The 23,446-nt window shown below is 37.1% G+C and overlaps 1 protein-coding gene across 2 annotated transcripts; it reads left to right on the top strand.

The window, feature by feature from the left end:
* The first annotated feature begins 1,750 nt into the window (after window positions 1-1,750).
* LOC147862183 (mediator of RNA polymerase II transcription subunit) lies at window positions 1,751-22,698 on the top strand. Of its 2 annotated transcripts, none has more exons than XM_087322107.1 (22): window positions 1,751-1,824; window positions 2,496-2,635; window positions 3,422-3,465; window positions 4,615-4,702; window positions 5,716-6,642; window positions 7,134-7,404; window positions 9,159-9,406; window positions 10,908-11,133; window positions 11,665-11,921; window positions 12,165-12,248; window positions 12,330-12,424; window positions 13,750-13,912; window positions 17,861-18,109; window positions 18,189-18,362; window positions 18,451-18,561; window positions 18,640-18,765; window positions 19,009-19,160; window positions 19,242-19,482; window positions 19,649-20,390; window positions 20,749-20,930; window positions 21,019-21,122; window positions 21,811-22,698. In XM_087322107.1, the coding sequence occupies exons 2-22, from the start codon at window positions 2,555-2,557 to the stop codon at window positions 22,016-22,018; spliced, it is 4,773 nt and encodes a 1,590-aa protein (XP_087178233.1). In that variant the 5' UTR covers window positions 1,751-1,824; window positions 2,496-2,554; the 3' UTR covers window positions 22,019-22,698. The 2 variants fall into 2 exon arrangements, with proteins under 2 accessions (XP_087178233.1, XP_087178232.1); XM_087322106.1 differs by having other exon boundaries at window positions 4,603-4,702.
* Window positions 22,699-23,446: the final 748 nt, after the last annotated feature.

The raw sequence follows: 23,446 nt of genomic DNA, 5'->3' as shown, positions 1-23,446 counted from the left end.
GAGTTGTGCTAATTGTCACCTACTTTGAAATGTGACCTATCGCGTTGACTGTCAGGCATGTTGAAAACATGACCCGTTGAATAAACTAACATCATTGGACCACACACACATACACAAACATATAGAGAGAGACCATTGTAGAGGCAATGATATAGAGATGCATAATCCATTTTTTTAGGTGTCTTCCCTTTAGGTTTTTAGGTATATATATATATATATACATATATGAAGGTTAAAGTGTGAGGACATGTTCATGCCCACCCACTAATAATATGCATAAATGGTCCTTTATTCCCAACATCAAATGCAAGCCTAGTTCAATGGATATCCTAAAAAGTCAAGGACCAATTGTTATTGATAGGTTGGCAACTTCAACGAGTTTTCTATTATGTCAAAGGAATAAAAACACAAGCCTTCCTAGGGTGACATGGAAGCATGTTTATATACTCCAACAAGCCTTGATGGGACATGAATATTAAATATATATGAACACATGTTGGCACAATGAGTCTCATTCTAATTTCGATGTTTGTTTGAGGAATGCTAACCATGGATAAAGTTCATGACTTATTTATTGAAATGGATGGGATCCTATTTGGAGAAACAAATACAATAGTCTCGTGGTGGAATGTAGTGAATAATGATAAATATACGACATGTTTTGGGTTAATGATAGCTAGTCATTTACTAGCTTTTGGGTAGAGGGTGTTGGATGGTCCTATGAAATCCTCCATTAGACAGAGAATCTACAAATTCATTGCAAAAGGAGGTCTTGTAGACATTGGATCTAAATTCAAGTTCATTGAATGGCAAGGGATGGTTTGAATTTAGTGCAAGATGCCATGGTGGATGGCCAAAGAAGATTAATGATGTTCAAACAGGCAGAACTAGATTTGGGATTGATAACAATTACATTACTCATTTGGTCGAATATTCAAGGATTGTATGCATTGCAAAGTCAGATCACTCATTTTTGTTGGCTCTTCAATCGAGATTGATTGCTCATGTGAGGGACATGAGAGCCTTGCCAAAGTGAAAACAAGTGATGCCTATCCCAAATTAATCCAACGACATGAGTGGATGCCAAGGAGGGTTGTGAGAGAATGGGAAGTTTCAAAGTTCATCACATCATGCGATGGAAAATCATGTTGGAGATTGTTGGCATTCTCCTATTTTATTCAAAGGTAAGGTTTTCATTTGGAGGGTTATGGCCATCAAGGGTATTACCCGTTCTAGTTATCTTAAGAAGCAGAACGATGCTTTTGGATAAACTTCAATACACATAATTAGAGAGACCAAATGTATTGTTTCACTTATGATCACGTATCAATGCAAATCATTTACACAATTCAATGACATATAATGTGCTAACTTCATGATGATTAAAATTGATGTTAATTGTCATGTTTTGTAGTGTTAATCGTGTTATTCAATGGAGTAAATCTTGACCCCCTAAATCGCGCCAGTTTTCACCCTTTCAAGCAAGACCTTCGATATATCCGAAAAGCAAAAAAGAAACATTTGCTTTTTGTAATCCGGTTTAGGGTTTCCGGCAGTTTTCAAGAAGATTAGTAAAAATCTCCTCCGTTGTCGTTCCTAGCTAAAAGCAAAAAGCAAAGCAGAAAAAGCAAAAAGCAAAAAACAGACAGCAAACAGCAAAAGAAGCACAGTTCTTAAATGGTTCAATTTCTGTTTTTTTCAAACAGAGAAAATGAGCAGAGAAGCGCAGAGTCACTACTGAGGTCTTTAGCCCCCATCTTTTACTCTCCATCATTCTATCGACCTGACGCTCTGAAGTAGACGAGCTTCAACTTTCTACTGACCGTAAGTTTCTTCTTTTTTTTTTTGATTTTTTTTTGTGTTTTTCTCTTGTCCAAGTCTGAAAAAATTGGGGATTTCTTCCAAAGACCTAGTTCTCCTCTTTTTTATTTCGTTAATGTTGATTTTATCGCGGGGTAATCATTTATATATATTGTAGTAAATGTCTATTCCATGATGAAATAAAGTCTGGGAGCTATTTTTTTCCCTCCCGCTCCGAAAATTAGGGTTTCTGCAAAAGATGAAGCTCATCTTTTATAGCATGTATATACAGTTATGTTTTTATATATATAAATGGTTGTTTAAGGTTAGTACATTACTGGTTTTCTATGGTTTCAGAGAAAAGAAAATCTTTTAAACGCTTTGTATTTTCGCATTTTTTGTTTTTTAACGGTTCACAGTGTGTTTTCGCCTCATTATTTTGTTTGCTTAGGGTTTCATATAAAATGATGTAGGATAAGAACCATGTCTTTCCCCCCAATTCTTTTTTTTTTCAGACTTAAGAGAAAACATAGTAGGATATAAACCATGTGTTTATTTCCCTTATTATTTTATGGTTTTAGAGAAAACCTAGCAGTATATAAATGATATGTTTTTTCCTTTACTCTTTTGTTTTTTAGGGATCTAAATAGAACCTATGAGGATATGAACCATGTAAGTTTGGTTATTTATTATAGGTTGGATTGATAGAGGAAATTCTGCTCCATTCATGCATTCTGGATCACCAAATTGAGCTATGGAGACCAACAATGCAAGAACAATACAATTACAAGCCCTGAAAACAAATGTGCAAGACATATTTAATCTCTACCTAGGGGTATGTATGTAAGATTTATGTTCATTTCTATATAGATATATATGCAAAAGATGACTTTATGCTGAAACTTTTAAATACATTAAAACTCTTTACTCTATAACCATGGGTTATGTAAGAATAATGTTCGTTCATACATATATATGTCCCTACTAAATTTTTAATAGTTCTAGGCTAAAATTCTTAAAATGATCAAAATTATTCAATATTTATCTAGTGGTATGGATGTAAGCTTGATGCCCATTTCTTCATATTTATATAAGTTCTTCTTTCAACTACATTTGAATAGTTTAATGTAAAAAATATGTGTATGTGCTTGTAGGAGTCATGTCCACTACATTTTAATAGCTTTATGTTAAAAAACTCAAATCTGTTAAAAGACATCATTGTCGAGCCCTGTGCTCACATTCTAATAACGTTTTCTGTTTTGTTTGGTATAAAAGCTACTAAATTTCATGAGTATTAAAAGATTTCAAGAGCATCTAACCAATCAAAATGATGTCTTATTTACGAATTTTAATGTTTTATATCTAGTGAGGCATGCTATTTTAATGTATTTATCTCTTTTATATCCTAATATTATTATATGCGTGACTAGAATTTAAAACATTCAGTATTTTTCTTTGGTAATACTACTAACTTCAACTGAGATGTGGCTCCAAACCCAGTGTGCATTTTGATAAAAATTAAAATTTGCTTTTCATTTTCTTCATATAATAGATTTCCTAGAAAAATGGTTGTCAAAATATTAAATAAAAGCATTGTGCTAAAATGATCATGGCATTGCAGGGCCCAAAGAACACTAAGAATGAGGACACACGGAAAGATATTGGGTCAGTATTGGTAGAATATTATTTACCCTTTGTTTTTTGAGTGCTTCAACAATGATTGAAAATGTTCACTTATGGAAATAGATCTTCAAAATAATGTTGTTGATCTGCCTTACATAAGAGCGATTAAGTGTCTTTATCCTTAGAGGCTCTTTGATGCCTACGTACTGATTGAAAAAATTTCAGATAGAATATAATGCAACATGATGTTATTATCTATGTGCTGTATATATAGGACTCGCAATTAATCATGCACTTTTATAATCTTTGGGTAATAACACCATAAGGGATTTGTCATTGAACTCTAAAGCAAAAGAAGAAAATCCAAAACCGTACTCGCTTATTATGATCAATACTGATGATATTAAACCATTAAAGAAAGAATGGATTAAGGGTGCTTAACCACACCTCCCACTCTGAGCAAAGGATAAGCTAGGAATACAAAATTTTATCAGCATCCCATACCACTGAATATGCCGTATACCCTGGAAGTCCAGTAGATAACATACCTGCAACAAGAGACCTTTGCCTTACCAACAAAGTTTTTATTTCTCTAAGACGCTGTGTGGAAAGAGCCAGCATGTGTCCTAGATCCTTCTAAGCTGTCTCAAGTCCTACAATAGCTGGTTGCCGCTCATCTTACCCTTAAATCCATTAAGATTAGCTGTTAGAATTGGTGTCTCAAGCTATGCCTATAACATAGCCACATAGTATGATAAGAGAATTATAAATATTCCTGTCTGATGTCTAGCTTGATCAAGAAGCAATGGGACTCCACACCCTTCTGTCACGTTTGGATCAGTTTCTGTGTATCAAGTGGAAGAAAATTGTGTTTCTACTTATCTCTTAGGTATATGTGTGATTGCAAATAAGAACAATAAATAATACAAATAAACTATTGATATTTGCATAGTATCCATATCTGGACGTGTCATGTGAATTTTGATGCCAATAAAATTAAATAAATGAAAAAACACAATAATAGGTAAACGAGTCTTTTCAAGAAAAAATTTACAAGGCATATTAGACTTCAAATATTTAATTTATGTATGTTCACCATAATATTTATTCTTGAATGTTGGATAACAGAATTATTGTAAGTAGTGTTTTCCAAACTTCTGAATTAGTTGACTTGGTCAGAATTATTTTCAGGAAACGTATCAGGGACATAGACAAGCAAGGAGTTCCAAAAGATGAAGAATTTGCAAACGATCTTATTCACTTGCAAAACCAATTTCCAGTAAGACCATTTAAGAGAGAGAGGGAGGGAGGGAGGGAGAGAAAGAAGAAAGAAAGAAATATTAACGTCTTTGAAGAGGCCAAAATGGCCTATAAGACCAAACAAGAGATTACATCTTAAGTGTTGTCTCGTCTTTGAGAACAACAAATGAAAATAGAATAAGTAGTACTCAGTAAATATAAAAGTAAATAAGATAAAAACAGACGAGGGAATCTGATTTTTGGCACATGTGAGATTCTCAAGTTAGACATATTGTATCTTTTGTCCTCGAAAGATCTCTAGCATAGGTCGACCCAGAATGGAGAGGTCTCCGAAGCGAGGGAAGCACCTGCGATGGCGGGAGATAATGACCTTTATCTGTAAATGGCAAGGGTGCTGCGGTTGTGGTCCTTGGGGCAGGGCTCTATGTGCATGACAAATTGCTATTGCCCGATCTATTGTAACCCCTTTGTTCTGTCCTGGTCAGGAGCCTATTTGTGTATCCCTTGATTGACTCGTAGCATTAGTAGGAGTGATGGGGCTAAAGAAAGTTGTGATTGGCCTTTGTGGATGAGCTTGTGTGGCTGTATTATTGTGATGATGAATCCATCCTCTGATGTGTGTAAGAAGTGTCTTTTAGAGAGAGAGAGAGAGAGAGAGAGATTTGCTTATCATTTTCAAAGCTCAAATATGACCTATGGGACCAAAACTGAATCATTTGTACATAATAAGTGTCGAATTTAGTGACTTGACTGTCAATGTTTGAGAATTTTATGGATAAATGTTGCTTTCAATAGTGCACATTGTGATTGTGAGAGGAACGCGTGTAGGGAGAGGACAATGTTCAGAACAATGTGAGAGGAATGAAATAGATTTGAACCCATGTGCATGGGTTAGTAAAACATTGGCATACCACTAGGGTACATCACTAAAAAAAAGGACTGGGAGGAAATACCATATTAATATCTCTGACAATGCAAAAGCAAGTTATGAGTTCAAAAAATTACAATGATAGGTTTGATTGTTTTCTGCAGGACCATGAACAGTTGAGACTAGTAGCTGAATCCATTTTGGCCGCATTGCTCATAAGTAGCAGTGGTCACACAATCCAAACAGAATTCCTATTATTTGCACTTCATACTTTGTTGAGACTAAGCTTACTGAACTGGGATTCTTTCCTACCTATGCTCCTAAGATCTGCAACTGCAACAGAGTCATCTTCCCCACCTAGACATTTGATGCAGTCTAGCTCTAATGTGGTAGGAAATAATACAGCAGTTCCTGGTTCCCATACATCACCTATGGTTTTGCAACAAGTGTCAACACCAGCACCCCCTGCCTCCCCTGCTTCTGCAATCATTGGATCACCTCCGTACTCAGCCAATGACAATTCCACTATTCAATCTCCGGCAAAGACAACCGATACATCTTCACTTGCATTGCCTACCAAGGGGATGCCTTTTGCCAATGGAACGAAACCTGCTTCTTGGCTTCGTCAAGTTGTTTGCAAAGTACTTTCAATAGCCCTTGACACATCAGATTTCTTACACCCTGTCACATGTTTTGAAGCATTAAGTCACATGGTTCAGTGGGTGCACACATGGGATGCAATGGGGTCAGATATCAGTGAAGAAAGGAAGCTTTATGTATTCATGGCAAGGCAACGTGATGCGATGGAGTGGCTTTATGATTGCTTGGATATTATCAAAGCCTTGGTGGATGAAACAAAGAGCCGATTACCATTTTATGCTTTGTTGCATGATCATACACAAATACATTTGGATAACTGGCCTGATGATGCAGTGCTTTTCCCATTCTTCCTAGAAGTCCATCGTAGGAGGGATAAAATCTCCTCCTACATGCAGATGCTGGACCAACATCTGCATTGCCCCACCTTTGCAACCCTCCGCATGGTTGCTCTAACATATCAAGGTGCAATGGGTGAGCCTTTGCATGGTGAGGTAAGTTCCATTATCTCCTAGTTCTGGAAATACTCTTCTATAACCTGCATGTTTCATATTGCATGACCTATCAATAATTATAGCAATACCCACATAAGCTTATTAGTATTCTTTGATATTACTTGTGGCCAAGATTGCAGGCTGTAAAACTTTCCCTTTCAACAGTAGAGATAATAACTGTGTTAGGCCTTGCTGTGTCTAAAAGCCCTTGATAAATGTACTTATCTCATGTAAATACTTCTAGGCTTTGTAGAAGACAATGATGAATACCATAGTGAACCAAATGTCTCACATCATAAACCCAAACAATTGTATTAGCATATTTAGAAGAACATAAGGTGTTGTACAAAACTCATGTATAACCATTTTCCCTTCATGTGGGTATTAATGCCAGATGCAGATGCACGTTGTCAGCAGTTAAATGCATTTCTTCTCAACTTGATTTGTAATGTATGCAATGAGTTTGTTGTGCTGTGGGTTTTGAGTTGTAGGATATTTCTGCCACTGTTCCTAAAGGTAGTATTGAGTGGGAAAGGGCTCTGCGGTGCCTCAGGCATGGATTACGTGTTATACCTTCTTCAGATTGGTGGAGAAGAGTTTTAATAGCAGCTCCAAGATATGTGCAGCCATCAACTGCATCACCAACAACATCACGGCCAGCATACTTCATCTCAAGTGTGCCAAATTTTGTATTTACATCAGAAATGACCTGTGAAGCTGTTGTTGATCGGATTATGGAGCTTATGCAATCTGCACCCACAGGCATTCTATTCTACCCACAATTTACATTTTGTTTAAGTCTTATTTGATTAATACTTTTCCAAAAATATGGGTTCTGTAAGGGTTGTAAATTCAAAGAGGAATTGAAAAGAATTTAAATGCTTGTAGTAGCAGATTTTAGAGATAGATATCTTCTTTAATCTTGGTAAGTGGAGGGCATGTTTTAAAACAGATTTGCAAGCTCGTGCGTATTTATATAGAGCTATTTAAGAGCCATAATAATGTTGTCCATACAATAGTGAGGCAGCACCATTTTCAGGGTCTTTCAGCAAATGGTCATCTATCAGAAAATGTTAGTTATCTAGAGCTCAAACATTTTGGGGCCTAATTGTTGTGAAGTATGCAAAGTTTTTGTTAACATGGAGATATGTAAATTTCACCTTGACAGAATGGAAGCCACTTAGAACTGTCAAACACTGTTGTGTACAAAAGGGGGCATGAGGAAAAGAAAGAAAGAAAGAAATATTAACGTCTTTTAAGAGGCCAAAATGGCCTATAAGACCAAATAAGAGATTACATCTTAAGTGTTGTCTCGTCTTTGAGAACAAATCAAAATAAAATAAATATTACACAGTAAATATAAAAGTAAATAACATGAAAAGAAAAGAAATGAGGGAATCTGGTTTTTGGCACATGTGAGATCCTCAAGTTAGGTATATTGTAGCTTTTGTCTTCGAAAGATCTCTTGCATAGGTCGATCCAGAATGGAAATGTCTCCGAAGTGAGGGAAGCACCTATGATGGCGGGAGATAATGGCTTTTATCTGTCGATGACAAGGGTGTTGAGGTCGTGGTCCATGGGGCTGAGGCCTATGTGCACAGAAAATTGCCATTTCCCGATCAATTGTAACCCCTTTGTTATGTCTTGGTTTGAAGCCCATTTGTTGACTTCTAGCATTAGGAGTGATGGGGCTAAAGAAAGGTGTGATTGTTCTTTGTGGATGAACTTGTGTGGCTGTATTCTTCAACAACTTTTCCCGATGTCTCTCGAGCTCTAGCAAGAAAAGTCCTAGGCATCGTTGGTCCTCATATTCCATTACCTTGCGTAGTGGGCCAAAGCCTTGTTTAAAGAGGCAATGGTATCTCCCTCTGATTTCATAAAAAACACTACAATGACAAACGTAGTGTTCTTCAGATTCCACTCCTTGATGACACAATTGGCAAATTCTCTCTTCTAGAGGTAGTCGTGTATATCTGCCTACCTCAATCTGTAGCTGATGTTTAAAGAGGCAATGGTATCTCCCTCTGATTTCATAAAAAACACTACAATGACAAACGTAGTGTTCTTCAAATTCCACTCCTTGATGACACAATTGGCAAATTCTCTCTTCTAGAGGTAGTCGTGTATATCTGCCTACCTCAATCTGTAGCTGATGTGATGAAGTTCGCAGCTGCCCTATCACACTACGCAAATATGTTTCAAAAACTCATGTCCTTAGATAAAAGGAAGACAAACTTCTTGTTGATCTTATTGTCCTACTCTAAATATGTTTTGAGTAAGAAAGCTATATGTAATCAACTAAAAGTTTTAATGCATCAGAAAGCTCACATCCGTCAAGATGAATGTATCGATAATAGGTATGGGTATGAATGTATTGATAATGTATGGGTAGCTGAAGGATGTTGTTGTAATCAGCATAATAAAACATGATGAAATTTCATAGAGGTTTGTTTGGGACACAGGATTACTTTTAATATTGTATCTTCTATTCTGAGTAGTGCTATGATTATTTGCAGCTGCCACATCAACTCAAATGCGGGATGTAGAAGGGGATCGATGGCTAGAATGGATTTCATTTGCTGATCTTTTCTTTTTTCTTGTGAGACATGGATTTCTTGACATACTAGAATTCATTGATGTGCTAGCTACACGTTTCTCTCAACCAGATCAACGATCAATTCAAAGCAATCATGTGACATGGCTGCTTGTTCAAGTATTCCGACTTGAGACAGTAATCCTGGCAATGAATACTGATCCAAAGAAGGTATTCATTTGCCCAATATATAATTATTATATAAAGTTTTAAATATTTTTCCAAGTGAGAAGATTTTGCATGATTGTTTTTAATCATATTTGTCTCTCGAATTAGAATCTAATACTTCATTCTCAGTTGACCTTACCCTTGCAAGAGTATTATATTTTAAGAGAGAACTAGCTATATGTAGAACCTCAAAACCAATCTTGCAAGAGTAAGAAAACCTAAACGCCTAGGTAAATGCAATCCTCCCTGAATCAATTACTTTTGTATTGCATGAACTTTCTCTCTCTTTTTCTTTTCTCACTTCCAATGGTAGCTTGATTGTTATGATAGCCTTCTTTCATATAGAATTATGAAATTCCTAACATGTTAATGGAAGCCATGTTTATAGCTGGGGTGTTTCCTAGAGTTCTCATTCCTTTGTAGCTCCCTTAAGGAAAATTGTATCGAAGATAAAAACAGATTACTATTGAAGGAATGTCCATCGTCGTGGCAATTACTGCTGCTATGTGGCTTCTTCTTGAGCTTCTCTTTGTATTTCCTTCTTCTTACCCATCCCCCTATTAAGCATTTGGCGACCCCTTTTAAATACTAGGCTTGGGGCTGTTATTGGGACAATCTCATGTCTGCGGCATGCATGTTATAGGCATAATCTTAAGGACCACTTCTAAAGCGAATTTGAATAGGTCCTTAAGGAAAATTATATGGGAAGATAAAAACAAATTACTATTGAAGAGAATGCCCATCCTCTTGGCAGTTGCCGCTGCTACGCGGCTTCTTCTTGAGCTTCTCTTTGTATTTCCTTCTTCTTACCCATCCCCCTATTAAGCATTTGGCTAGCCCTCTTAAATGCTAGTCTTAGGGCTGTTATTGGGATGATCTCACATCTGCGGCATGCATGTTATAGGCATAACCTTAAGTATCACTTCTAAAGCTAATTTGAATAGGTCCTTAAGGTCCTTATTGATTTGTCCCAAGTCATATGGTGGAATTATCCTACCCTTAAACCATTGGATTTACCTTTAATTCAGCCTTCACAGTTTACACTCACATTTTCGCTTGAAATAAATGGTAATGCACGCTGCCCTCCCATCAGTGGGCTATGGACATGATAAGAGCATATCATACACAAACCAAATGGAGTTATTTACTTTCAGGGGGCATTATTTTGCTGACTCAAGGGTCCAACTTATTCATTGTTAATAGTACAGTTTTTTTTATGTGAAAATTATCACGTTCATGAAGGGATGAGTAGAGATGGCCTATTCCTCAGACAATCTCTTTTTGATTGTCTACAACTCAGGGAGATCCCATTTCAAACTTAAATTCTTTACTTCGAGTGCTTCTAAGAACTTTAGTGTCTACGTGAGACTTTGTACATCTCTCTTTGTTATTTTGCAGGTTTTCACCTCACATTGAGACACATAGACATATTCCTAGGATGTTTATTGTCTTATCAATGGACGTGTATACAACATTTGTAACTTGTTTTTGCAACTCAATTCAGGTTGAAACAATCCAGAAAATATTGTCCTTCCTGAAAGAGGAATCCGCTTCAGAACAAAATGGTACCATTTCTCCAGAGAGTATCTTGCTAGATTTTGTTAGAAGCCCTCACCTTGTACAGTTATGGTTATCCAACCGTTCTGGTGTGATGGAGCAATTTTCTGGGAAGCATGACATTCAGCAGAAAGGAAAGCAGATTGAAGACTGGTGGAAGCAGGTTTTAAAAGGTGTAATCAGTGTTTTTTACCATGAAGTTTTAACATTTCGTATATATAATTGTCTCATCCATAGCTATCAGAGTTACAGTTCAGGAAATTAAATGAATAGATGAACTTTCAGAGAGTGTTTACCATCCAATGCTATACTTTCAGAGTGTTATATATTTTTGACACTGAAAAGCGAATCCATCAATTAAGAGAGAGAATAGATCTCAGATATTCGGTGCTTTCTACATGATATTTGTCCTCCAGATAGCAGGATGATGAGATGATTAAATATATTTAAGTATCTGTTATGGAGGTTTTAGAAAACCATATTCTATGATGAACCAATATTCATACATATCACCCTATTCTTCTACACAAACATAGCACTTACCTTAGATGAGCTATTTAAGGGAAATAACAGTGCCATAGAGTGAATGATTTGCTGCTTAGAATGTTTTTTCTAGATGCAAATATTTTTGTTGTCATAATGTTTGAAATACCTTAATGTTTCTAGTTAGTAATGGTTGACAATTCTGAATCTCTTTTTTTCAGGTGAACGATTGCTTGACTATTCTAATCTTGACGAGAAATCTATGGGAATGATATGGGTTGTGTCACATACAATGAGCCAATCTGTTTGTGATGCTATGATGAACTGGATGATGTCCAGTGGCTATCGGGATATCGGAGGCCCATTGAGAGTCATGCAAGAAACACAACCTTTGCCCATGCCTTTATTGTCAGGTCTCTCTTTGCACTTCTGTACTCGACTTATAGGGCAGATTGAGGATCAAATATTTGGTGGTCAGGTGAATTATTAGCCTATTTCTTCGTTTAGTAATGCTATTGGCAGTGAGGCCATTTATGCTGGTTTCTGTTGTGGAAATTTATTTCTATCAAAATATAGAAATCCAACTATTTATGCTAGGTACAGAATCAATGTCTATCATTGTGTCAGTGTCAGTTTATAGTTAGTAATAGCTTAGCTGAAACAGGACTGCAATTCTATGTTTGTTGAGTTGCTTATTCTGTCAACTGGAATGATAACACAGATGCTGCCAAGTATTGCCATGATGGAAACTTATGCCCGTCTTCTTCTGATTGCTCCACATACACTCTTCCGGTGTCATCTAACTGTAAGAACTCTATTATATTTGACTTGTTAAAATTGTGGACTGTTTGCCATGGTGAAATTGTTGCAATATTCTCAAAATCAGGGCATGATGCACAAATATCAACAATCAATAGGGAAATCAGGGACATCCATATCAATTCTTGAATTGCTGAACTATCGCCTTTTACCTCTTTACAGGTAGGTAGTCTTCGTCTAATTTTTTGGTTTTAAAATATGGATGAATTTGAGATTTCGATTCAAGAGTTTTCTGGTGCTATCTTTTGCTTGGTGGAACTTATAAGTACCTGAAAATGGGAAAACATTGGAAATGCTCATGTGGAAAGTTCTAACTGTCTAGAATGACATTAAATAATAATATAAGGTGTGTGTTGTGAGAAAAGCTGTTAATAGCAGCAGTGGAACAGTTGTTAGAACAAAATAGACACAGCCAAACTGTGAGAAGGCTGTTAGACAGCAGTAAAAAAAATGGTTGCAAAGAGTAGAGCTTGTTTTGTAAGTAGCAACAAAAGTAAAGTCTTTTCTAAAAAGGTTGGTATAGCCTATTTATACAAAATTGGGGAAAGTGGATGAAATGGTTGTTTGGTAGTTAAGTAACTCTTGTACTACCAAACAGGTACAATAAACTAGGAATAAGAGGGAATATCTTGGAAAAAGTGGAAGAGAGAAAAGGCATTTAAAGCGTTGCAGATTTAAGAGAGAGAAGGCATTTAAAGAGTCCTAGATTCTAGACAGAGAAGAATCTAGGAAGAGAGAGAATGTAGAATAGAGATAATAAAGATGAAAGAGAGTGCAGATCTGGAGCTGCCACCCTCCAACATGTGTATGCGGGTGGGGGGGTGATTTATTGGTAATCTTGGAAGACCCTTCGCCTATCTATAAATATTGAGCTTTTAATTCTGCTGGTCGTGTTTTGAACAAGTCACAGCCAGTAACTTGTTTTTATTATTAGAAATTATGGCAGAAACAAAAAGCAAACACTATACATAAAAGAGAATGATCTTTGCAAATTTAAACTGAGAGAAAAGACTGCAAGCATTGATACCTGTGTGGGTAGTGGGAGACACATAAGAGCTACAGGAAACAAACTCAAATGAGCATACAAAAGAGAGGCTGGCTAAAACTAGATGGGTGAAAGCTGGACAGGTAAACGAACAGGGAAAAAGCCTTTAAATAGGCTCCAACTAGTGATATTGCCTGGCTATAGGCCTCCATAAATGGATGGGTATAGGTCCACAGCTAACTCCCCAAAATGAAGGCAAGTATGCTACCAGCTAATATGGCAATAAATACCCCTGATTCATTGGTTGTTGTAGTACCTCAACTCCTTGCTATAAATGCCTCTTAACAATTTTTACTTTGTTTTTGTGCTTTTTCCACTAAAAGGCTGTGGCATATTGTTTTTATTTAGCTGGCTCTTCAAAAAAGAATATGTAATTATCTGTATTGGTGCATTTACTTTTTGCCAACTGCCCCACATAAAGCATCATATTTTGACATTGCAGGTACCATGGCAAAGTGAAGCAATTGTTTTATGATATTGCTAAAATCATAATTACTATGAAAGGGAAACGAGGAGAGCATCGATTTTTCCGACTCGCAGAAAATTTGTGTCTCAATATCATATTATCACTACCAGAAGTTATTCTTGTAAAGAAGGATATAAAGGTACTTTTCGATGGTACATTGTGTTGCTTGTACTTTGATGAACAAAAGAAACAGAAATGAGCAACCTGTCTCACACAAGTCTTCTTGAAGGAGTGCTCTTTTCAAAGAGCTCCCGTTCGAGATAATGGGCTCTTAAGAGTAGCTTTGTCTGAATGTCTACGAGGCCCTATTAGGAATATGTCCAGCTTGTATTTACTCTAATAAGCTCTATGAAGTTGGGTTGTTTATGGATGTGGATATATTGGTAGGCTAATCTATCTACATATACATTTCACATTCCATTGCTTATTGTTCTTATATTGAGCTGTGCTAACCCTTTTCTGAGGTAATGGGCCATGTCAAGAGTAACTTTGTCCAAATGTCTGTGGGTCCCTAATATGAATACTACCAGCTTGTCTTTGATCTAATAGTGTCTATGACGTTAAAGAGGCTGTTGTATCTTTTTCTTAGTAGGCAAATCATCTACATGTATATCTCACATTCCATCGCCTGGCTAATACAATGATACTGAAAGATTTACCAAAGAAGGGGTAAACAATACTGTTAGGAGAGTAAAGTACACATACTAAGGACTTCACTACACATGTTTGGAGGATGTAACAATGTTGTTGGACACAAACAAGGTCATGTATAGAGAAATTTTGCAAAAGAAGTTAGCCTAAAGCGAAAAACTCAAAATATGAAGAAAGTAACAGAGTGTGGCAAACACTTTCTTGCTGTGGGTAGTGCTCATGGATTAGTGATATACAATGGCTTGTGATAATCGTCAACACCAAGTGCTTTGATGTGTTTGAACCCCAAAGGGAGGAGGTGCAAGCACAACCAATTCCTTAATGGGATCTTCAATCCTCTTGTTTGTGATAAAAGAGTTCACTTTCACTATCTCTAGTTGACGTATTGGCTTAGCAGCAGATCATGCATATCTAACCTGAAGGTGGAGGATGGATGCAGAAAGGATACATATGCTAAGAACAGGACTTGGCATGCTATAGATCAAATTTAGCAGGAGCCAATTGATTAGTATGGTTTTGAAGCATACAGTGGCTGGCCTGATTTGTATCTTTTTGCCTCCCAAAGGAAGTCACACAAGGGTTGTAAAAGTCATTGCACCCATCCACATGGCTTTTCCCTCATTTTTCCACTTTTTCATTCCACGAAAGTTGAGAAATGCCATCAATTGATTACAATTTGAAAAGGCCCATGTTGATGATGGACTGTAGGTAGTATTTTATCTACGCCTGTGAAACCTAGGTCCCACTTCTTGGACACATGTATAATAGAGGTATGTGTGAATGTTTTCCTGCTAACTGGACAGAACATACTATTGAACCAATCTCAAAAACCAGAGATCCCATGATAGTATTAGGAAAATCATGATTGGTCATTACTTGATTCCAAATTATATGGCTGAATTCTAATTGAGTATATGAGTAGAGAGAAATTGCCACAGTTCAGCTAGACAGGCAGCTGTCCAAAAGGTTTTGACCAGTTTGAATCACATATTAACCCTTAAAGCTCTTTTTCAGGAAGGAAGAACCCATAAAGGAGAATCTATTGTGGCTTTTTGGATTTCCAGACACCCTTCAACATTCTACTGCACACTTGTCTCATGCATTTTCCAGAAACCCTTGGATCCCTAGTAGATTTGCAATAGAGAATCCATGCATTACAAATCAATGTTAGGAAAAGTTTATGCAATGGGGTGTTGGAGGTCATGACTAGCTTGATTAGAGTGAAACAACAATGCCCACTATCACCGACTCTCTTCAATCTTTATCTAGATGAGGTATGTAATCACATAAGGAGAATGAGCGGTTCAAGAACATCCTCAGCAGATATACATATTTAGGTTTCCGGCACTGTAGACAGACCAGACCACAAGGACATTTAGATGCTTTAAAGTCATTTTCTACTGACAAAGATTTCTCAATAAACCTTGAGAACACTAAAGTGATGCCTTTAACTCACTCTCAAGCATGGGTAATAAGATCATAACCCAAATTCTTATTGGGAGAGGATAATGTGGCATATATATTATCCTCTACTTACCTAGGAGTAACATTCGTTGAACCTTGGTACAACCCAATACAAAGGTACTTGTGGCCAACTTTCTCAAGGATATGCAGCTCTCAATATCCCTGAAAGACAGGTGCACATATATAGTCCCAAGAACCATGAACTCTTCTCTACAGAGTGGAGACTAAGAGACTGAGCCGTCATAGGGCATATAATTGGATAGATTTGGAGAAACCTTTAGTCTTGATGATTGCTCACATCACATGACAAAGAGCAAAGCATCAGTGCCCCAATACAAAGGTACTTGTGGTCAACTTTCTCAAGGATATGCATCTCTCAATATCCCTGAAAGACAGGTGCACATATATAGTTCCAAGAACCATGAACTCTTCTCTACAGAGTGGAGACTAGGAGACTGAGCCTTCATAGGGCATATAATTGGATAGATTTGGAGAAACCTTTAGTCTTGATGATTGCTCAGATCACATGACAAAGAGCAAAGCATCAGTGCCCCATGATATAATTTGGGCCAATATGGGATTAGCCCCAGTAGTGAATAAGGTACAACTCTAATCAATGACTGGTATCCAATGGATTTGGGAACTCCCAAAGAAAGGGTACTCAAGATTAGCACTTAGATAATCAGAAGAGTTTGGAGAACATGGAGATAATAATTGGTCTGTTACAATGCAAGAATGGTCACGATCACATGGTATAATTATTATTATTAGTGCATTATCCTTGTTCCAATATATTTTGGATTACCCACAATTGAACATAGTGATCTTGCTGATCATTAAATTGCATAGTGAAAGAATGTGGGTTAGCCCCACAAACAGTTCTTTTAAACATTTTGGATGGATTTACTATTAGGCTATACATCTATCACATGCACTCCATAGTGTGATAAGAAAACTCGTGACCTCCTCATGTCAGTTACAGGTTTAGATAGAATGGATCTACCAATTGTGTCATCAGGATGTGAAATTGGAGGAACACTATGCTTGTCAATGTATGGTTGTTTATGAAATAAGAGGAAGATACCACGACCTTGTTAAACAAGGCTTTGGCCCATTGCGAAAGGTAATGGAGTAGAAAGATGAACAATGTTTGGGGCTGTTCTGGCTGGAAATCAAGAGACATAGAAAGAAAGAAAAAGATATATTAACGTCTTTTAAGAGGCCAAAATGATGTGTGAAACCAATCAAGAGATTGCATCTTAAAATGTTGTCTCATCTTTGAAATCAAATTAAAATAAACATAGTAAGCAAAAAAATAACTATAGAAAGAAAAAAAGAAAGCTATATCAACTTCTTTGAAGAGGTCAAAATGTTCTACAAGACCAAATAGAGAGATTGCATCTTACAATGTTTTCTCGTCTTTGTTAGAGGTGTTAGAGGTGTTAGAGGACAACAATTCATCAACAAAGAACTATCACCACTTTCTTTAGTTCCATCACTCCTCATACTACAAGCTAGTCAAGGGCTACCTAATTAGGGTCTTGACCACAACATTGAAGAGGGGTCACAATAGATTTGAGTTGTAGCAATTTGTTCTACATAAGCCACGTCACAATGCACATCTAAACTATGATTATGTGTTGGAGATCTTTTGAGGCAGAGGTTTCAGTCCATCTAGTCTCAGAATGCTAAGTGCTTAGCTAACAAGATTTTCTTGTACCCTATGCGGTTCTACTAATTTAGTTATATTTTTTTTGGTTTGCTATTCTCAAAGATGAGACAAAATTAGTTGCATAGGGCACCTCTTATAAGACAATACTAAATGTTTTTTCTTCATCTTTTTTCAAGGCATAAGAGATATAGTGTCTATTCAATGGCAAGGCATAGTGAAAAAAACTCAATATCATGTTTAGGTGTAATTATCTGCTTTCTTTAAATTTAGCATAATTATTTGTTTTGGGTTTAATCTCAGGGGGCTACGACAGAGTTTACTGAGACATTGAACAGGGCGATGATTATGAGCCTTGCTTTTACCATCAAGACTCGTGGCATAGCAGAATTCGAGCAGCAAAAGTCTTTGACCTCAGCTGTTGATCAAATTCTGGCAAGCAGTTCACACAGTTGGTCAGAAAAAACAGTGCGCCATTTCCCACCTCTTCTACGTGAGATCCTTGCAACCCGTCCAGACAAGAAGTCACAGACAATCCAAGGTTGGCAACAGGTACACCTCATCATCTATAAATATGAACGGTTTTACTGGATTCGTTCATTCCTTAAATACATGAAGCAATATATTGCAGTTTGAAGCTACAATGCTACATCAGTGCAGACAACTGCTCGCGCCCACAGCGGATGCAACACTTCTTCTTAATTTCGCAAGCCATGTGCTATCTCCTCAACACAGACAATATCTGTGTGCAGCTGCCTGGATTTTGCTGGATAAGCATCCTGAGAGCACCAATATTGGAAATTTGGTACTGCTTTTTTTATGAGGAAGACATTAATTCAGTCCTGTGTTTTTATTCTATTACTATTAAGTTGAATGAGCTATTCTCCTGCTAGAGCCGAGTCCTAAAGGAACTTTCAGCAGAAGAGGTTACCTCAAATGTTTATGCGCTGATCGATGTCCTACTATTCAATGCACAATTGTATATACATGTCCATTCTCCGCAGGTCCTGAATGCACGAGTATTATATATTTTCTACAACTCTCTATTATATCACACCAATCTGACATAAAGTTACCTGCAGGATGTTCTGTACAGAGTGAATACAGCTCTTGCTGGGTTGGTGTGGAACCAGGAACTCTTTCCATTCGACATATTACTTCTTGCTCTTGCTGATCGCGATGATGATCCACTAGCATTACGTATTGTGGTAGTTATTCCCCGATATTCTTTCTTAATTGTCATTTGGGGCTGATTGAAGCCTTAGAATACTAGATTGGCAAGTACTTGAAAAACTGGTAGAGGCAGTTTACATTGTGATTAGAGACATAGAAGGGAATGGTGAAGTACATGGAAGGGTTGTTTCCAAGAAAGGATATGTTGTGTTTTGTTTGGCTTTGACATATGATTTACTCTTGAAGCAAACTAAGTTATTGTAGTGCTGTGCATGCAGTTATCCCTTCTTTTTGAATCTCAAGAATTTGAACAGAGAGTGCAGAACCACAACCGTAGTCATGGCTCTCATGAGCATTGGTTGAATCATGGACCTTTTGAGCGCTCAGACCCACAACAAGTTCTCGGTGGACATGTAGTCGGTAAAGATAGGTGAGCTTTCCATATGGGCAATGTCATCCATGATGCATATGTGCTTTTGAACTTTGCTTTGATAGTTCTTTACTGATCCAGGTTTCCAGTCTATTTTGATGATATTTGTGTTCGGGCATTGCCAGCCTTAACGCTAATCATGTACAGATTTATAGAAAATGAGCTTTTTGAAGCAGCTGAGAGCTTGCTAGATAAATACTCTATGCTATTCATCCATCATCCTACTCGTTTCACATTTGTTCGTGATACACTCGCATACTTCTATGGGTGTCTGCCAAACAAATTTATTATCCGACTACTTTCCAATCTTGACCTTACAAAGGTATATCTATGGCATAATGTCGGGACATTTCAGTACTTTGTATTTATTTTAGAGCAACATGGTATCATCGGTTTCTGGTTCTGTTGGTACTGTGTAATTTTCTGTAGATATTTATTTTGGTACCCTTCTGCCGTAGATATTGATCATTTATGCATGTGACATGCAGATACCTTTCTCAGATGCATTTCTGCAGGAGCCTAACCCTGCAAACTTTTCTGACTATCTCTCAAACCTGTTAGTGAATATTGTGAATGTTGTCATTCCACCTTTAATATCAAAGCTCTCAACGGACAGCTCAGGTGGATTGGGACGCCTTGGAGGGCATCCTGCAATAGCTCCCTCTATTACTTCTAGTGTTCCTGAAATCCCAAAAGTCTTTTATCAGCACCAGGATCCAGGAACATATCCACAATTAGTACTTGAGACTGCAGTCATTGAACTGTTATCTTTGCAGTTTAAACCAAGTCAGGTTGTTTCTACTCTGGTTCACATTGCAGTCAAAGTACAAGCATCTGGCAAGTCACTCACTGAACAGGGACTTGTGCAGCAACATTCACAAAACACATCAACTGGCTTACAGGGCCCTAACCCTAGAAGTCCATTAAACGCCTCATCTCCCCCAGGTCAAGGTGTAGATTCTTACATCAATTCATCAGGTTCTACAACTGCAACTGCTACTCAAAATCCTGGTGCTGCTTCTCCACTTATGATCCAGGCATGTGGTCTACTATTGGCTCAGCTTCCAACTCCTTTCCATGGTGCATTGTATGTTGAGACTGCCCGGATTCTCAAAGAATGCTGGTGGATGACTGATGCCAAACAAGTTAAGCCTGAGATAGATGCAGCTTATGCTTACTCTGTATGGGATCCAACATGGGCAATTGAAGATGACACCTCAACTGTAATTGGTTAGTGGAGCAAAATATAAATGGATACTGTATTTTGAGTTTTGGCTGCTTGATGTGTTGACTTGTTCTAAGATTTGGGTCACCTTAGATGCATATACTCATTTCTACACTTATTTGATTAGCTCTTTTTTGTGACATTCCAAAACCACTACCAATAGCTTTGAAATGTGCAACACCTGTTGTGATAGCTGTATTCTAAGGACATCAGTCCTAAAAAATAGGGGGGCCCATGTCAAGGACAATGGAATGTGGCTACTTTACTTTATGATCATGTCAGTATTTGTAGGAAGATAAGTTTTGTTATGATTATTGGACATATGTTTTCATGTTTTATCTTCTTGCCACAATTCTATTGCAGGGAACACGGTGGCATTGCTGCACGCATTTGCTAGTAATCTATCTTTTGAATGGCTTGAAGGAATTCACACAGTAGTAAATAATCAAAGACCAATCACATCTGTTGCACAATTACGCGTTGCATTCCGTATTATTGGTCCTCTACTACCTCGTCTAATAGTCTCAAAACCATTGTTTTCCAAGGTATAACAAATTTCTACTATTTTCATCTTGGACTAGAACGTTTTTGTGATAACTGGTGACTCTGTATTTTGAACCTTTTTGTATGCAGACATTGGCATTATTATTCACCATATTAGCAGAAGTATTTGGTCCAAAATCTCAACCAGCCTGTCATGTTGATCTGAAGGAAATTTCAGATCTGATTGATTTTCTGTAAGTTTTTTGTTGTCCCACTTGTCTTCTCTCTAGTTTTTCTTTAATGTTTGCCTAACGTAGGATTTAAAACCAAAATGTTTCAGTAATATATTCACATGTGAACCCGTTGATGTAGATTGTACTGATCTGGTAGTGTATCATTAATTAAAGACATAGTTATGTAGTGGAATGGAATGATTTTTCATTCCAGTTCCAATGACTTCAACCGTAACAATACATTCCTGAGGTTCTGACTTTTCTTTCCTCTGAGTCTTTATTTTGCATCCTGGCGTAATACATTCTCAGATATAATATTTAATCTTTTCAAGTTCCCAGACATCATTCATCTCTATCTTTAAGAGGCTTTTATATTGTGATTACTCTCCCTGTGCTCTATAAAATATCACCATCACCACTAGGGCCTTTTCTATCTGCTCATTAATTATGTGTAATTTCAATGCTTTCAGCATACATGACTTGGTTACCCAGTTTCTACTGAAGCAGACTTCAGAAATGCTAAAAGCCCTCAGAAGACCTAGTATCATGCATTTGCAGCACATTTATAGATGCAAGATATTAGATCATCTCCCTCTGCGCAGCCTAATGAATGTGAAACTGTAGCCAAGCCAAGAATACAAAAGAAATATCTTTTTTTTAAGTCTTTAATGGATTTCAGTAATGCTGAAAATATTTTCATGTGTTGCAGGCATCATGCAGTAATGCTGGATGGACAAGGAAGTGGGAAGCCTAGAACAGAGACCTTGACATTATGTAGCAAAGCTGTGGATCGCTTACATCCTGATCTTCAGCCATTCTTCCGTCACTTGCGAATGGACACGAATACATCTGTCTATGCAGCAACACACTCAAAGCTGGTTCAGAGACCACAATCTCCTCTTATGGGTAGTGTATGAACATGTCGTCAAAATCATTATCAAAAACCTATTCGCCCAGGTTTTATGTTTCTTACATTTCTTAGCTAGGAAAGTAGGCCCTTCATGATATATAGCATAGCTCATTGTTTTTCTGTTTTTTTTCACAAGCCAATAAATAAATAGCTGCTGAAAAAACTCAAATATATACTAGTGAAGATATCTCTTGCATCAAAGATATCCCATTGCTACCCCTGAAGTTCTGTCAACTGCTCAGTTGTATGTCATAACATCATCTGCTTCTCCTGTGATGCAAGAAGAGGGGTGATAGAAGTTTCTTGTAGATATATAAGCTCGAGATTGAGCATTTATAATGCAACTAAAGATATTTCATATCGAGGAATGATTAAATTGTACTCACCCAAATCAATGCCTTCACAGAAATATCAAAAGCTGATCATGTTATTGTGGCTGTAGAATGAGGGAGTTGATTCATATGGTTGATGGGTCTCATGGCTGTGAACCCAGTTAATGATATGGACTATAAAAGCATAGCTTCTTCTAGTCTGAATCAACAAATGAACAGTCTGTCATATACTATTTGAACATTTCTACACGACAAATGTATCAAGTTCTGATGTTGGGAAATGGGAAGTAGGTGTTGTATGTTCTCTGTATGTAAATTATTGAAGTATATAATGATCAACATGACCTTCGATATCCTTTTCTGTGTTCTAATGAAGTTGGCCGTCATAAAAAAGGCCTACTTCAATCTGATTGACAAAAGGAGCATTAAATAGCATTTGCTTCATTTTGGGTTTCTATTTTTCCATATCACAAAAACAAGTGTTATTCTTCACAAGGTTTGCAACAGCATAATTTTGAGCATAAATATTATTTTAACATGCCACAAATTGAGTGCTGGGCTGTCATTGTTGAGTTAACCATTCTTCTCTCATCAGTCTCAGAGCCTTAGAGAGTGTTTTTATTACTGGTAGGCCAATACATTGCACAAGCCAGTTAGTGGAAGATTTAAGATTTGTGATATTATATTTCAATGTCTAGTATCATGTACAATTAGGTTCGAAACTGAAATGCAAGCATCCTAGCTGCCTCAATTTGCTTGGCACTAGGAAATGCTTATTGTGGAGCTCTCAATGCAATACTATCTTGGGTTTCAAATTAAAGTATGCCTGTTTCTCTATGAACATTTTGCAATGATTTTGTTCGATACTAGAGGAGACTTGATTACAACTTTTGACGAGGAGTTTATTAGAGCCATACCAAAATACTTAGGGACTGGTGGATTGTTATTCATTTAGGGGTCCTTGACTAGGATTGAATGGAAAACGTTTCTGTTTAGTAGCTTAGTTATATGCTCTGCAGCCTTCAAATATATCAATTAAAATATTTATTAAAGCAGTGATTAATTTGCTAGTTTATCCTTAATGGTTCTATATTTGAATGCTA

This window comes from Azolla caroliniana, unplaced genomic scaffold (genome assembly GCF_043228905.1).
Source record: "Azolla caroliniana isolate FFs.n. ecotype wild unplaced genomic scaffold, voAzoCaro1.0.p SCAF_7, whole genome shotgun sequence".
Lineage (NCBI taxonomy): Eukaryota > Viridiplantae > Streptophyta > Polypodiopsida > Salviniales > Salviniaceae > Azolla > Azolla caroliniana.
Note: the sequence above shows the minus strand (reverse complement) of the source record. Positions and strands in the feature narration are given on the sequence as shown.